The sequence below is a fragment of the Lagenorhynchus albirostris genome, chromosome 13, assembly GCF_949774975.1.
Source record: "Lagenorhynchus albirostris chromosome 13, mLagAlb1.1, whole genome shotgun sequence".
Lineage (NCBI taxonomy): Eukaryota > Metazoa > Chordata > Mammalia > Artiodactyla > Delphinidae > Lagenorhynchus > Lagenorhynchus albirostris.
The window spans coordinates 54288838-54305719 of NC_083107.1; the positions used below are offsets into that span (position 1 = coordinate 54288838).

Below are 16882 nucleotides of genomic sequence, written 5' to 3' on the forward strand. Positions count from 1 at the left end.
GGTTTAAATATTTAATAAATACTGAAATAGTTTTAAATTAAATTAAATAGTGTTTAAATTAGTACCCTTAACAGTGTAGAGTGGAAAATATTACACATTAAAGGTGAGACTTAAAAAAGTATTTGAATCTATGTTACTTTACTATTCTTGATATTAGAAAAACATTACTATGGCTTTGAATTCTTTGGATTATAGATTGTACCCTTACTGGAGAAGGCAAATAAAAATGGAAAGTGTGATCCCACTATTCGAAGTTGTTTGGATATTTTAGCAGGCATTTATCTTTCTTTGAATCTAAAGAATCCCTTGAAGAAAGTCTTGGCAAGGTAAGGAAAAAAAGAAAAGTTAGATGTTGTAAATGTTTAATTTGACCAAAAGTAACCAGTGTTTAAGGTTCCCTCTATGGTTTGGTAAAACTGAACTGAAATGTATCACTTAGCAATTTCATTCATACAATTTCTTCTTTGTTTTGTTTATTTACTTATTTATTTATCATAACTCTTTAAAAATGTAAAAAAGCTTCTTAGGTCACAGACGTTAAAAAAATAGGCTGTAGGCTGTATTTTACAGACTCCTGGTTCAGTCCATTTGCATGTAATGCAATTATTGGTTAAGTTTAAATCTGTCATCCTGCTGTTTTTTTCTGTGTCCCATCTCTTCTTGGTCTAAACAGATGTTTAAAGCATATATTCCTAAGCATACGTTAGGAATATATTACCATATTACCTATATTACACAGGTAATACAGGAATATATGCTTAGTGTAGAAAGTTTAAGCAATATAGAAGTACACAAAATAAAAAGTGAGCCTTCCTTTTCACTATTTCTGGCTTATCTTTTCTTAGTAAAGGTTATCACTTGACATTTTGGTGTTTCTAGACCTTTCCTTTGGGTTTAGTGTGTGTGTGTGTTATACTTTAGTTTTTATTTTTTATGTAAATGGGGTTATACTCTACATATTTCTCTGTAGGTTGTTTTTCACTAAGGAATGTCTTAGAGATATTTTCAGGTCAGTATAGTCCTTTTTTTTTTAATTGTGTTTAAAAAAACCCCACATAACGTAAAATTTACCATCTTAACCATTTTCGAGTGTACAGTTCAGTAGTGTTAAGTGTATTCACATTGTTGTGCTGTGGATCTCTAGAACTTCTCCATCTTACAAAACTGAAACTCTATACCCATTAAACAACTACTTCCTATTTCCTCTTCCCCCTAGCCCTTGGCAACCACCATTCTGCTTTCTTTTTCTATGATTTTGATTACTTTAGCTACCTTGTATAAGTAAAACATTTGTATTTATCTTTCTGTGACTGACTTATGTCCTCAAGGTTCATCCATGTTGTAGCATGTGATAGGATTTCCTTCCTTTTTAAGGCTGATTAATACTCTATTGTATGTATATAGCACATTGTGTTCATCCATTAGTCTGTTGATAGACATTTGGGTTGCTTCCTCTTTTTGACTATTGTGAATAATGGACATGGTTGTGCAAATATCTCTTTGAGATCCTGCTTTCAGTTCTTTAGGGTATATAGCAATCCCCCGCAAGTGGGATTGCTGGATCATATGGTAATTTTATTTTTAATTTTCTGAGGAACTTCCGAACAATTTTCCATATGGCTGCACCGTTTTACATTTCCACCAAAAGCCTCATTCTTTCTAACAGCTAGATATTCCATAATATGTATGTACCGAAATTTATATGTGCCGTATTACATATTATTTAATCACTTCTCCATTGATAGTTTGTTTTCAAGTTTTCATTATTCCAGCAATGCTACAGTGATATTCTTAATTATGTATATAATTTTATATGTGTATTTCTCTGAAATGAATTCCTAGAAGAGGAATTTCTTGACCAAACTTAAGCCTATCAAAATTTTTGATAGATATTGCTAAATCGTAATCCTCAACACGATACCACGTTATACTCCTTCTAACAAGTGAATAAGAGTGCCTTTTTCTTCATATCTTTCCAACACTGAATAAAATCAATCTTTAAATCTTTTAAAATTTGGTAGGTGAAAAATGGTGTTATGTTATAACTTGCATTTGCCAGGTTACGAGTGTGAGTGAATATTTTTTATTTGTTTTAAATTTATTTATTTATTTATTTTTGGCTGCATTGGGTCTTCGTTGCTGCCCGCGGGCTTTCTCTAGTTGTGGCAAGTGAGAGCTACTCTTCGTTGCAGTGTGTGGGCTTCTCATTGTGGTGGCTTCTCTTGTGGAGCATGGACTCTAGGCATGCAGGCTTCAGAAGTTGTGGTATGCAGGCTCAGTAGTTGTGGCTCGCAGGCTCTAGAGCGCAGGCTCAGTAGTTGTGGCACATGGGCTTAGTTGCTCTGTGGCATGTGGGATCTTCCCAGACCAGGGCTTGAACCCATGTCCCCTGCATTGGCAGGTGGATTCTTAACCACTGAGCCACCAGGGAAGTCCCCAAGAGTCAATATTTTTTAACGTGTGGATTTTGACTATTTTACTTTTTTTTGGTGATTACATATCTTAGTATGTTTTCTTGTTAGAATATCTTTTTTTTTCTTTAAGCAAGTGTATTTATTGTGTCATAAGGCAAATGATCAAATACTGGCCAGTTATAGGGTTTCGGTGAAGTAGTCAACAAATGTCATTGAATATCCTGATGTTTTCCATCTTTTTCTCATTGTTTGGCCCTATCTTCCCTCAGAGTTACAAGGGGCTAAAGCAGTTACAAGCACCTTGTATAGACTTTACTGCAATTGGCAAAAAGAAAAAAAAAGGAAATTTCCTCCTCCGCATTTCTTTTTATTGGAGAGAAAAAACATTTTGTGGAAGGTCCCAGTAGACTTTTCATTGAAGGTCCTGTCGATATTCATTGTCCAGATTGGGTCATATACTTTCTCTCTCCCTCGTTGTAAAAAATGAGTTTCAGCTTGTATATGCTTTCTCTAATACAAGATTATATAAAATTACTTGTCTTATCTGAAAATACTCTTTTTGTTTGTTTAACTTTTAAATCTATCTGGTATTAAGTTTTGAGTGTAGTGTGAGATAGAGATCCAACTTAGTTTTCTTTTCTGTATGGGGAGCCACTTATCCCCAAACTGTTGAATAGTCCATTATTCACCACATATTTGAAATGCCATACTATTATGTTCTGTGGTCTTGTATAAGCAAAGGTTTGATTTTAGACTTGGGTCTATTTGTTTACCCACCAACATCACACTTTTATTCACTATAGTTTGATACTATGGTTTAATTATATACTAGAACAAGTCATCTCTGTAGTGACTCTTGTTTTTCAGAATATTCTATTTTCAAACTTTTTTTTTCCTTCCAGAAAAGCTTTAGAACTGTTGAGTCAAATTTTTTTTAAAATGTTAATTTAGATTAACTGTGGTAAATTGGCATTAAATTTAATTTATCCATTCAGTAAATTTTTATTGATTATCTACCATGTGTCAAGTATTCTTCTAGGCATTGGGGAAACAGTGAATAGAACAGTCCAGAACAGAGGTTACTTCTAAGAGGAAGACAGAAGATAGATAAATAAGCAAAATATATAGGAATTAGAGGGCCTGAGTGCTATGGAGAAAAAGAAATAAAGCAGAGAAGTGGGAAAGGGAGTACCAAGGATGGGGTGAGTGTTACAGTTTAAAATATAGTAGTGACTTCATACATCTTTGCTTAGTGTCATTGATAGGGTGATGTTTGAGATTGACCTGAAAGGGGTGAGGAAATGATTATTGGGTATATTTGAGGGAAGAGAGTTCCAGGTAGAGGAAATAACAAGTACAAAGACTTTGGCATGTTGTTGGAATGGAGGAAGGCTGTGTAGCTAGAGTGAAGTGAACAAGGATCAAGATGAGGCAGAGATAATGGTGGGCCCAGATCGTGTAGGGTCTCATAAGTCAATGTAATCTCTTTGGCTACTGCTTTGACTGAGAAGAACATTGTTGGATGGTTTTACGCAGAGGAGTAACATGTTATTTTAGTAATATCACTCTGGCTGCTCTGTTGAGAATAGTCTGCAGAATGGGAGGGAAGTAATATGGAAGCAGGGAGACCAGATGAGAGGGAGTTCCTGATCTGTCTTCTAGTGGTGTGATGTTATAATTTCCTGGCTGTATTTTGAAGGTGTCATTCAATATTTCTTCATTTATAGTATTCCCCTCCCTCCCTGCATATCCTTGTACAATCTAAGGTTGTCAGATTTTTAATATTTGGTTCTTTTTCTAGCTCACTAAATGACCTACCTGAATTTTTTCTAACTGAGGCTACACAGAGTTTTACTTCTCGTCTTCAGGAAGAATTGAATACGACTACTGATCTATACTCTTATAGGAAAGTTATTGACAATATATCTTCCTGTATGGAGAACTTTGACTTGGGTAAGCCAGCTCTTTTCTAGTACTTTTTCTGGCTAACACCTGTCGTTACATCAGTGTTTTAAATGATGTTAATTTTGGTTCTGAAACTGCTTACCAGTGTTAATTTTTCCCCCACAGGTAGATCAGGTGTTAATAATCTTCTTGAAAATGGTAAGTCCTATTATTTTATTTTATTCTGAGAGGTGACTGCTTGTGTAAGTCATTTTGGAACTGGTTCTTTTAAGTTTCTTGGCAACGGGTGGAGTACTGCAGATGACTAACGTACGTGGTGTGCCTTCCTTTTAAATTTCTACTTCTGTGATATCATTTTGGGTAGCAGTGATTTAAAATATTTTCTTGTGCTGAAGTCAAAGTTCACAGTTTTAAATTTCTGATTTTTCATTATATTCTTTTTGTTTCAGTGCTTCATTATCTACAGAAGAGTTTAATTGAAATCTCAGAAGAAAACAGGCAAGTGTTAACATGTTTCCATGCTTGTTTATGTGTGTGTGTACATTTGCAGTTGTGCATTGTGTTTGTACAAAGGAAATTGTATTGTATTGCTTGCTTTTTTTAATTTGGCTGCGCCATGCACCTTGCGGGATCTTAGTTCCCCAACCAGGGATTGAACCCATGCCCCCTGCAGTGGAAGCACAGTCTTAACCACTGGACTCCCAGGGAAGTCCCCACAAAGGAAATTTTTAAGAAGAGTCCAGAATGTGCTCCTTTGCATCCCTCTCCATTAATATTAGATGTAATTATTTAAATTTATTTTCTTGAGGTTTAATATTTAACTTTAAAAGATCAAATAAATTATTATGAGAATAAATGAGAAAGGGAAGAGCTTTTTCCTCTACTGGAGTGTTCCTTTTTCATAGCATCCTGTTTTTATTTTGTGGATGAAATATGCTCTGTTATCTCTCTGAGGATATTAATAATAAGGTTTTCTTTTTCAGTTTTCTTATCTTTACATGGGTCTCTATTTCTTCCAACCTGCTTTTTTCCTGTTTGCTGGTTTTGGTCACTGTATTTGTTGCTAGAAGCTTTTCTTGGAAGTCTGGTGATCCTTGGCTGAGCACTTATTTAAGATTGGGGCCCTGAGAGTTGATTTGGATCTCTGTACATATGGTTGGGGTTGATTGCAGGCTCTATTGTAGGCTAGTCTAGCTGGGCTGTTTCTTTGGGGGAACGCTTGATGCCAGTATCTTTAGGCCTTTTTGCATGGGTAGTGGATTTGCCATGGAAGAATCTTTCAAACCATTGGCTTAATATTCTGGTTGTTGAGTGAGGGAAGAAAGCTGAGATCTTGGCATTTAGCATTTATTGTGCATATATTTTCCTAATTCTCCTGTTTGCAATATGGTATCACTGCTTTAGGTGTGTGTGTTGTCTTCCTGTCCAGACACTTACTGTTTTACCTTCTCTGGACGTAAAACAGTTGTTTACTAGCTTGGAGGTATGATCCACAGTTGTCATTCTCAGAGCGTAGCCACTCTTCCTGTTTTCATACTGACATTTAGCTCCACATCAAGGAGCAACTGGTGCCAACAATTTCTTAGTCTTTGGGGGCTGCAAATTGGGTTGCTCTGGGCTTGTTCTCTGACTTAGGATTCACCTTTCTTGATTCTGCTAAGTCAGTTATCACTCATCCATCTGCTCCTAAAATTTTAGTATTATTGTCTTTTCTTGCCCTAGTGTATTTATGTCTTTTTACGTTTTAAATCCCTTGGTTTTTGGTTTAGGGAGGTTCTGGGGGAGAGTAGAAGTAATATCTTTGTGCCATCTTTAACCCAAGTCTCCTTTTACCTTACCAGGAGCTCCTTCTCTGTTTCCTTCTAGGCTCTTCTTCCTCTGCTCATCTCTTAAATATGAGTTCTGTCCTTTTCATTCTGTTTGTTCTGACTGCTTAATATCATCCACTTCTTTGGTGTCAGCTACCATCTCTATACTTAGGATTCCCAGGCATCACTCCAAGTTAGATCTTTTCCTTGAGTGGTAGACTCATGTAGCGGTTGTCTCCTGGTTGTTTTACAGGGTGCCTCAAATTCAATGCATCCAAAAGAAAATTCACTGTCCTTTTATATATTGTTGTTTTACCCACAACCCCTGGTAACCTCTATTCTACTTTATGTCTCTTTGAATTTGCATATTCTAGATAAACTCAAATAAGTGGAATACAATGTTTGTCCTTTTGTGTCTGGCTTATTTTACTTATAATGTTTTAAGGGTTAATCTATGTTATAGCATGTGTCAATTTCACTCCTTTTAATGGCAGAATATTCCATTTTATATATAGGCCACATTCTGTTTATCCGTTCATCTGTTGATGGACATTTGGGTTGTTTCTGCCTTTTGGTTAATGTGAATAATGCTGCTATAAACATTGGTATACCAGTATCTGCTTGAGTCTCTACTGTCAGTCCCTTTGGGTATATACTTAGGAGTAGAATTGCTGGATCATATAGTAATTCTATGTTTAACTTTTTGAGGAGCGAGCCCCCAAACTGTCTTCCCTGACTTTTGTTTTAATATTATCATTGCTCTTGTGTTCTGCTATGTTGAGAATAGACTGAGAAGAGCAAGGATAGAAGCTGGGAAACCAGTTAGGAGGCTGTTGCAGTAATAGTAATGCAAGGGAGAGATGAGAGTGGCTCAGGCCAGGAGTAGCAGTGGAGGTGGTCTGATTCTAGATACATTTTGAAGGTAGAACCAACAGGATTTTCTTACAGATGGGACGAGTGAGAGAGGAGTCAAGGATGACTGCCAAGTTTTTGTAGAATAGAGATCCTAGCAGGTGGAGCTGGTGTGGAGTTGTGGATAAGTTCACGTAGTTTGAGATGTCTGTCAGACATCCAGGTGAAGATGTTGAGTAGGAAGTTGCACACACAAGCCTGGAATTGGAAAAAGAAGTCTGGGCTGGAGATGAAAATTGGGGAGTTGTCAGCATATAGACTATAATTTTAAGCTTATGAGCTAGATGAGCTCAGCATCAAGGGAATGAATTAGGTGGACAGAAGAAGTAAAGACTGGGTTGCGGTGAGCTCACATAAAGACATAAGGGAGAAGAAGATGAACTAGCCAAGGTGTCTGAGAAGGCTCAACAATAGTGAAGTAGGAGAAAAACCTAAGGGCGCCTGGCATCTTGGAAGCCGGATCAAGGAAGTTACAAGGTTAGGGAGTGTTCAGATTTAGAAATTATGTCATTTATTCTTTTTTTTTTTTTAATTGAAGTATAGTTGATTTACAACGTTGTGTTAATTACTGCTGCACAGCAAGGTGACTCAGTTATACATATATATATATATACACATTCTTTTTCATATTCTTTTCTATTATGGTTTATCATAGGATATCGAATATAGTTCCCTGTGCTATACAGTAGGACCTGTTGTTTATCCATTATATATATACCAGTTTGCATCTGCTAATGCCAAACTCCCAATCCATCCCTCCTCCACTCCCCGTCCCCGCTTGGCAACCACCAGTCTTTTCTCTATGTCCGTGATTCTGTTTCTGTTTCATGGATACGTTCATTTGTGTCATATTTTAGATTCTACATGTAAGTGATAGCATATGTATTTGTCTTTCTCTTTCTGACTTCCTTCACTTAGTATGATAATCTCTAGTTGCATCCATGTTGCTGCAAATGGCATTTTGTTCTTTTTTTATGGCTGAGTAGTAGTCCGTTATATATATATGTACCACATGTTCTTTACCCATTCATCTGTCGGTGGACATTTAGGATGTTTTCATGTCTTGGCTATTGTGAGTAGTGCTGCAATGAACATATGGGTGCATGTATCTTTTTGAATTATAGTTTTGTCTGGATAAATGCCCAGGAGTGGGATTGCTGGATCATATGGTAATTCTATTTTTAGTTTGCTTGGGAAACTCCATACTGTTTTCCACAGTGACTGTACCATTTATTCCTGATTCGTTATTTTTACTCTAAAAAGAAGAAGTGAGGTTAGTCATTAGCTGAGAAAATGGGAAAATTTTGAGGTAAGTTAAGAGTGTTGGAAGTTTGCAATAAATGTCTGCATAACTGGAATATTTATAGGAATGGAAGAGAGAGGCATAAATGTTGATTATAATCTAAAATTGATTTTGGCCCTTTGATTGAGGGATTATTTTGGAGAGAGATAGAAAAGGTGACATTTTAATTTGACTTTTCTTTTGTAATAATTTCTTTTCTTTGTTGTAGAAAATTGGCTGGAAATCATATTGTTCAAACTCAGTTGATGAATGACTTGTTGGTAGGCATTAGAGTTTCAGTGATGTTAGTACAGAAAGTACAAGGTTTCCAGAGACTTCATTTGAAGAGTTCTCCTACATGGCAAAGTATGTGTGGATTGCTGAGTATCTTTACCAAGTTTTTAAGTGATGGTAAGTATAAGACATACAAATGATGATTACAATTGAGTGTCAATCACTTTGCTACTAATGGTATGAAATACTTGATACTTAACTGAAATATAGAACTTCCTCTCCCCCAGCCCCTCAAAGTGGCGAAAGGTTCTGGATTATAGTTCAACAAGGGATAACATTGAAGGACTTTTCTAAATGTGTGTATGTGTGTGTGCATGTGTGTATTGTATACAAAGAAGAAAACCCAACAATCTTAGAGTTGAAAAGCCACAGACTTTAAAAAGCAAAAGAAAGTTCTTGAGAAATTTCCAAATTTGGAGGTACGATCTGGAAAGATTAGTGTAACCCATGCATTTCTCCTTAGCAGCAGGTGTTACCTTCAGAAAATGACAGTGGTCATTGTCGGGCTGGTCATTATTCCTCCTTATATCTCACGTTGCTTCTATCCATATGAACTGTACCACCACGAAACCAAGTAGGTAATGAAAGGAAGTGCCTTTTTTTTTTTTTTGTCTATTTAGTAAAAATATTTAATGCTGCCAAAAAATGTAAAAATACAGTAGGAGTGGCAGTACAGCACCAAGTAGTCTCTCCTAATTTATTTCTTTTACATCTTTCTACATTTTCATACATGCATTGAAAAACTTCACAATGCGCAAAATTAGAGGGTTCTGCAAAGTCTTCTGCTGGTCGTGGTTGCTCTTTGTTCCCCTGGATGTAAGGTTTACTTTGTAAACAGACAAATGTGAGGCAATCTACTGGCTTATCAAGGAGAGGAAGTGTCTTTTTATAAAAGTGTTTCAACTAAGGAGTTAAAATGAAATGCTAGAATTAACATATCACCATTTTGTTACCCCCAGTGACTTGAGGTAGGCATTAGGCATCAACAGCTGCTAACATTACAGAAACAGACAACCAGACAACACGTGCCTCTTACTTTTGAGTCTTGCTTTTACCACTTGTAGTTCCCAGAGGAACTGAACTTGAGACTGACCCCATCTCTAGGTCACCTGCCATTTTGCAGGAATTACAGAGGACAGAAGAAAGTGTTGAACCACACTAGGAGTAAACATCCAGATCATGGGAAACTCTGCAGGTTAAAAGGACAGAGTTCTTCAACAGAAATTATAATAAAAAGGACGGAAGGGGCACCTGTAGATTAAAGGACATATCAAAAAAATTTTAAATGGGCGAGACTATAGTGTCTAGGGATGCACATTTGATTAATGAAACTATTTAAAAATAATAAGGCAGTCATTACTGTGAAAGTCAGGATAATGCTTACTCAGGGTGAGAGAGAGGAGCTTGTGATTGGGGTGAGGCATGTGGATGAGCCCTCTGGGCTGGGTGGCCAGGCTCTATTTCTTGCCTTGGATGGTGGATACAAGGGTGTTAACCTTCTAATAATTCATTAAGCTATACATTTGCTTTGGATGTTTTCTGTATCTGTGTTTTATATTACAATAAGATTAGCAAAAATGTTATACTAAACATATAAGTATCTACATAAAAAGCTGTATTACCTTTTCACCCTTTACCTCCTATTCTATATGGTAATGTATGTATGAATATTAACTTAATTAAAAAACATTAATAGGATCTGTTCAGAGCTCTTGCTTGTAAGAAAACAGTAACTGACTCTGATTTTGCTAGGCTGTTGGGAAAAAAATAGTATCTCATTGTTTATATGTTCTTAACCCTGGTAACTAGTGAGAGTCCTAACTATATTGTCTCATTAGTATTTCTTTTCTTTCCTCTCTTTTCCTTCCTTCCTTCCTTCCTTCCTTCCTGCCTTCTTTCCTTTCTCTCTCTCTCTGTCTCCCCCTCTCTTCATTCCTTCCTTCCTGCCTTCCTTCCTTTGCCTAGGATCTCAGATAAGTATTAAAAGGAAAATAAAGTTCCTTTTATTAAGGCATAATTTACAGACATGTTTGCAGAAGATATTTACATTTTAATAGAGGAATTTATAAATCTAAAAAAAAAAGACTTCAGTGAAATACAGAGAAGACATGAATTTAATGTGAGGCAACCTCATTTCTGCAAAGTTGATGGCCCCTAATCAATGCTGTTCTTCCCTAGGATTTTAAAGCTTCATGTATCAGTAAAGTGCTTAGCTGTAAGTAACAGAAAGCTGAACTTCAGGGATTTAATTAAATGTGCCTCCCCACATAAGGATAAATTCAGAGGCAGGTGATCCAGAACTACTGTAGGCAGTCTGGGACCCAAACATTTCTGCTTTTCTGCTTTGCCGTCTTCAGCATGTTGGCTTTCATCCATATGTTTGTTGTTTCGTGGTTACTATATGACTGCTCTGTCTCCAGACCCCCTGTCTGTGTTCAGGGCAGGAAGGAAGACCAGTTGCATCTTTACCTTTAATCTGGAAGAACAAAAATAGCCAAAAGATTTCTGCTTACATCCCATCGGCCTGAATCCTCATATGGTACCTTTAGTTGCAAGGAAGATTGAGGAAAGAGGTATCGTGTCTTTGGCTGGGCACGTGGATCTCCCAGAGTCACAGTTCGTTAACAGGGATAAAGGGCAGAACAGATTTTTGGAAGATAGCTTATAGTAGGTATTCATAATTCTTACGCCAAAGTGAATAATTCACTGTATTATTTTGCTTACTTTCTCACAAACCAGAGGCTAATAGAAAACAAAAAGAAGATAGTAAGCCAGGATTGTTTGGTTACATTGGGTACAGTGCCAGTGAGAGCCAAGTTTGTAATTAGCACTGATGTGGACTCTTTACACAAGCCCTGAAATCACTTTAAGAAAAAGTAATGTATCATGGGGATTGGGATGCAGAGGCATCAGTGGAAGGGAGGGAATAGGAGGTATTGCTGCTAGATGTGCTGGGAGGGAGTAGATGGAGAGGAAGAGAGAGTGGATATTAGAGGAGAAAGGAAGGAATCACATTGATTATTTGTGTGCTGGGCATAAAAGCCTTTATGTTCATTTATTTCAACCTTACAACAACTGTGTCAGGTAGGAGTTATATTTTTCCCATTTTACAGAAGAGAAAGCTGAATCCCTGGGAAGTTAAATAACTTAATCAAGGCCTATCCACCTAGGAAGTGGTCAAGCTAGAAATTGCACCCAGGACTGTCTGACCCCACGGCATCTGCTCTTTCTACTGTACCACAGTATCCATCATCATTTAATACATGCTTTCTACTTTTTTGCCAAATAGATGACCTCTTACAGACGATTCAGAGTACATCTGGATTAGCTGTTATTCTTTTTATTAAGGCTATGTTTCATCCACCTGAAAAGATTCCTGATTTGGTAAGTCCATCTCCTTTTTAGAATTGTACTTTATTGATAGTTAGACACGTTTTTCTTTCTTTTTTTTTTTCTTTTTTTTTTTACGGTACGCAGGCCTCTCACTATTGTGGCCTCTCCCATTGCGGAGCACAGGCTCCAGACGCGCAGGCTCAACAGCCATGGCTCACAGGCCCAGCCGCTCCGCGGCACATGGGATCTTCCTGGACCGGGGCACGAACCCGTGTCCCCTGCATCGGCAGGCAGACTCTCAACCACTGCGCCACCAGGGAAGCCCAGACACATTTTTCTTTTTAAGATTTTTTAGTTGTGGACCATTTTTTAAAGTCTTTATTGAATTTGCCACAATACTGCTTCTGTTCTATGTCTTTTTGGTTTTTTGGCCTCGAGACATGCAGATCCCAGCTCCCAACCAGGGATCAAACCCATACCCCCTGCATTGGAAGGCAACGTCTCAACCACTGGACCACCAGGGAAGTCCCAACACATGTTTTAAAAAATATTTTTAGGGACTTCCTGGTGGCGCAGTGGTTAAGAATCCGCCTGCCAATGCAGGGGGCACGGGTTCAATCCCTGGTTCAGGAAGATCCCACATGCTGTGGAGCAACTAAGCCGTGCGCCAGAGCCTGCAAGCCACAATTACTGAGCCCTCATGCCACAACTACTGAAGCCCATGCGCCTAGAGCCCATTCTGTGCAACTAGAAGCCACTGTAATGAGAAGACTGCATACCACAGCGAACAGTAGCCCCTGCTCATCGCAACTAGAGAAAGCCTGCACGCAGCAACGAAGACCCAACGCAACCAAAAATAAATTAATTAATTAGAAATAGTTTTTTTAAAGAAGTGAATTTAAAAAAGTTTTTTGCATAGTCAGAATCTTTCTGGTAACTTTTTTCCCTTATAATAAGTGACTTCCAAAAATTTGGATAAAGCAGAAAGAAGACAATAATAGTCACCTGTAAATCTGTCTCACAAAGATAATCATTATCAACATTTTGGGGTGTATATCCTTGTTTTTTTCTAGTGTTGTTTGTTCAGTTCCATTTCTCAGTATCGTAAAAGATATTTGTGTTATTAAAATTAGAGAGATTAATGTATAGATATATACAGTAATAACTTTTTGATAAATGTTATCTTTATTAAGAATAACCCAAATATTGTACTAGAATCAATTGTTCAGGGAATTTGATTGTATGGAAGGTGTAAGTTGATAATACAGTTCTTGTATTTAGTACTAGCAGTTTTTTTGTTCCTTACTGTTTTATCTAGGAACTTATTTTAGTTCTTTACTAAGAGCAAAATGGCTTTATACAAAATAGATGTATACTGTTTTATGAGCTCACACAAAGTAATTATCATTGGATAAAGTTAAAAATTTTAATTTCTCAAATCACCTCTAAAAAAGCATTAGTTAATAATCTCATCCACCTGCAGGTGGCAATGTGTTGTGCTCTCCCAGTACATTCAAACCAGCAAAATGGTTCATGTATTTAGATTCAATTTTTTTCCTCTTGATATAATAATTTTAACACTTGTGGGTTTTTCACCTTTAGATTCAGTGTTTTTCCTAGGACATTTCAGGGGAAAGAGAATTTTGGATTTATGTTTTGGGATATCTGGAAAGTTTTAGAAGCTTTATGTGTATCAGCTCTGTCATATTTTTCCAGATTAGTAGTTTGCTCCTCCGTTCAGTGGACCACACCAGCATCCCCGAGTGGCTTTCGAACTGCTGCAGGAGCCTTTGTGGTGCTGATGTCTCCCAGTCAGCTCTCTTATTCCTGTGTCAGGGGACACTCACCATGTTGGATTGGCAGGATGGGAGGATGGGCCCCAGTGGGGAGGCCCTGCTCTTGGATACTGTGCATGTTCTGTTCACCTTGAGTTCACAGTGAGTTTTGTCTCATATTTTGCTTTGCTTGTCAGACATTTAAAAGATGGCAGCTGAGCTGGCTTACTTAGTAATTCAATGAAAAGTGGTCAGGATAGGGCTTCCCCGGTGGTGCAGTGGTTGGGAGTCTGCCTGCCGATGCAGGGGACACGGGTTCGTGCCCCGGTCCGGGAGGATCCCACGTGCCATGGAGCGGCTGGGCCCGTGAGCCATGGCCGCTGAGCCTGTGCGTCCGGAGCCTGTGCTCCACAACAAGAGAGGCCACAACAGTGAGATGCCCGCGTACCACAAAAAAAAAAGAAAAGTGGTTAGGATAATCTTAAATTAAAAGGGAGATATGTGTAGGGACTGAAGTGGGTATGAAAGTAGAACAGGAGAAGATGGGATGATGGGAGAGAGAGAGAGAAATTATTGGTGCAGGTTAACCTGTAGCGAACACTTGTAAAATTAATTTTAACCTTCGGTCTTGCATTAGATAATGCAAGCATTTAAAAAAAATTATAAGCACTTCTATACATATAATGCTTTAGAGTTTACGAATAACTTCAGCATAGGTAGTTCAGTGTGATCCTCACATGTCTGATAGATAGGATAGGAAATCTAATCTGTTGAATGGGTAAAGTGAAGCTTAGAAAAGTAAATGCTTACCTAATAGCATATTGCTTTTAAGCACCTAAGCCAGAAATGTAATGAGGTCTTCTGACTTCACTAGATTGTATTTTGTGTTTTTTTGATATAAGTTGTGCATATTTTAAAGTAATTTAAAAATTATTCTTCATTGTTTATTTTATAACGGTTTATTGAGATATAATTTACATACCATATAATTCACCTATTTAAAGCATGTAGTTCAATTTTTTTTTAGTATGTATATTTACAGCGTTGTGCAGCTATCACCACAGTCAACTTTAGAATATTTTCATTACCCCAGAAAGAAGCCCCATTCCCACTAATATTCCCTAGCCCCTCAGTATATTTTAAAACACCTGTGAAAGATGCATCTCAGTCAAAATAATGAACATTTCCATCACCTGCAAAAGTTTCCCTGTGTCCTTTTATGGATTAGTTTTTACGAAATGGAAAGATTCATATGCAAATTTGAGATCTGTTTTGGCTTTGTAATTTTTTGTTGTAAATTTAATAATGATTCAATTTTCTGATCATTCTTTATATTTTGTATTGATATTTTTAAAGTCTGAGTGATTATAAAATGAAATTCCTTTTACTAGTCAGTATAAAATAATATGACTTATTTTTCTTCAGGATCAAGGAGTCAACTCTGGAAATGTTTCTGTCTAGAATTTTGGCATCTTGGACTAATTCAGCTATACAAGTCCTTGAATCAAGTTCCCCAAGCCTAAAGGACCGTCTGAATGGGAATTCAGATGTGGTTAGGAGACTTTTGGAATATGTCTATACCCACTGGGAACATCCATTGGATGCTTTGAGACACCAAACCAAAACCATATTCAGAAATATTCTCCAAATGCACCAGCTTGCCCTGCAAGAGTCAGGTTCAGATTTGGTTGATGGTTTCATTTTTCAACTGACTGAGAGTCTTCTGCGATTGGAATGGCATAGTAAAGGAAAGTACACATGCCTTGGTTGTTTAGTAGATTACATAGGAATTGAACATATTTTGGCATTAGCTAAAACTATTCCATCGCAAATCTTAGAGGTGATGGGGGATCAGTCCTTGGTGCCTTATGCAAGTGACCTCTTGGAAACCATGTTTAAAAGTCATAAGAGTTGTTTGAAATCCCAGGCTGTTGACAGCACTTGGATTGACAAGTGGCATGAGACTTGGGTTTCTCCTCTCCTGTTTATACTGTGTGAAGGAAATCTGGATCAAAAATCTTACGTGATTGATTATTACTTGCCAAAATTATTGAATTGCAACCCTGAAAGCTTAAGCTACATGGTAAAGATTCTTCAGACTTCTGCTGATGCTAAAATTGGTAAGAAAATGAATTTTTTTGTTTTAGTAATTTCTAGTTAGGATGCTTAACTTTAGGTACCTAGGCAAATTTAAATATTATCATTTCTGTTAATAGTAAAGGAGGATGTTAAATATAGAAATTTTGGATTGAAAGAATGTTCCTGTACCTAGCTGAATAGAGCTTTTTGGCTGAAGTCATTTCTACAGGCTAAGGATTGATCCCAGTTATGATTATGAGGTTTCCTTTATTACTAGGTTTTAATTCATTTTACCAAGTTTTTATTATTTGGTTGTCAGACTGGAGTAAACGTTTGTGTGTTTTATATAATTTGCTTATTCAAGTGATTGAAATAGTAATTAAAAGTTGTTTTAGGCAAGGTTAAAGACAGGTAAATTGGCAGTAGCAAGTATTTGTCTCTGGGAAAGAGATAAAAAATTTAGAAGCATGACCCCAGGAAACAGCTCTCTCTGGTCATTTAGAATAAGCATAAACATCCCACTGAAACTCAGTAACCTTGAAAGAATCACTGCATTGAAGCATAATTTAGTAATTAAGATATAAAGCGATGATCCTGACTCCTCATGTAAATCTTAAAATTATCATATTCTGTTTAACAAAGCAGGAATATGGTACCCTACACCACATTTTAAGAGTATTTCTAACTAAAATTTAAGTTAAAATCTTTCAATCCTTCAAAGAATAACCATGAGATAGCTGGAAAATTTGATTCCTGTACACAAAAATGAGCCTTACTTATAATTTTTAACAATAATCATCCTTGCATTTTTGAGAAGCCGTCTAAAGCTGAGGATCCGTGAATCTGTTCTGAAGCTAGGCAGTCTTTATTTAAATCAAGATGTCCTGTGAGCCAGAGCTCCCTGTCCCCTTAGTAACGGCTGATGTCCTGGACTCTGAAAGCATCAGGTTCTTTGTGATCCCCCTTTTATCTCCTTTGCTAAGAAGAAACAGTAACTCCAAAATATACAGAGAGGTTCAGTGTTTGTTTTTAGAGAAATAATGGTCTTTAGCCACTGAAGTGTTTTTCCTATTTTCGGCT

At 37.1% G+C, this 16882-nt stretch overlaps 1 protein-coding gene across 1 annotated transcript in view; it reads left to right on the top strand.

The window, feature by feature from the left end:
• The window catches only part of THADA (THADA armadillo repeat containing), a 312573-nt gene that overhangs the window by 8113 nt on the left and 287578 nt on the right, over positions 1-16882 (top strand). The window contains exons 4-11 of the mRNA XM_060169844.1: positions 196-326; positions 4216-4367; positions 4485-4517; positions 4769-4817; positions 8551-8732; positions 11905-11999; positions 13665-13885; positions 15149-15843. Of these exons, the coding sequence (XP_060025827.1) occupies positions 196-326; positions 4216-4367; positions 4485-4517; positions 4769-4817; positions 8551-8732; positions 11905-11999; positions 13665-13885; positions 15149-15843 (1558 nt within the window). The remainder of the gene's footprint in view (positions 1-195; positions 327-4215; positions 4368-4484; positions 4518-4768; positions 4818-8550; positions 8733-11904; positions 12000-13664; positions 13886-15148; positions 15844-16882) is intronic.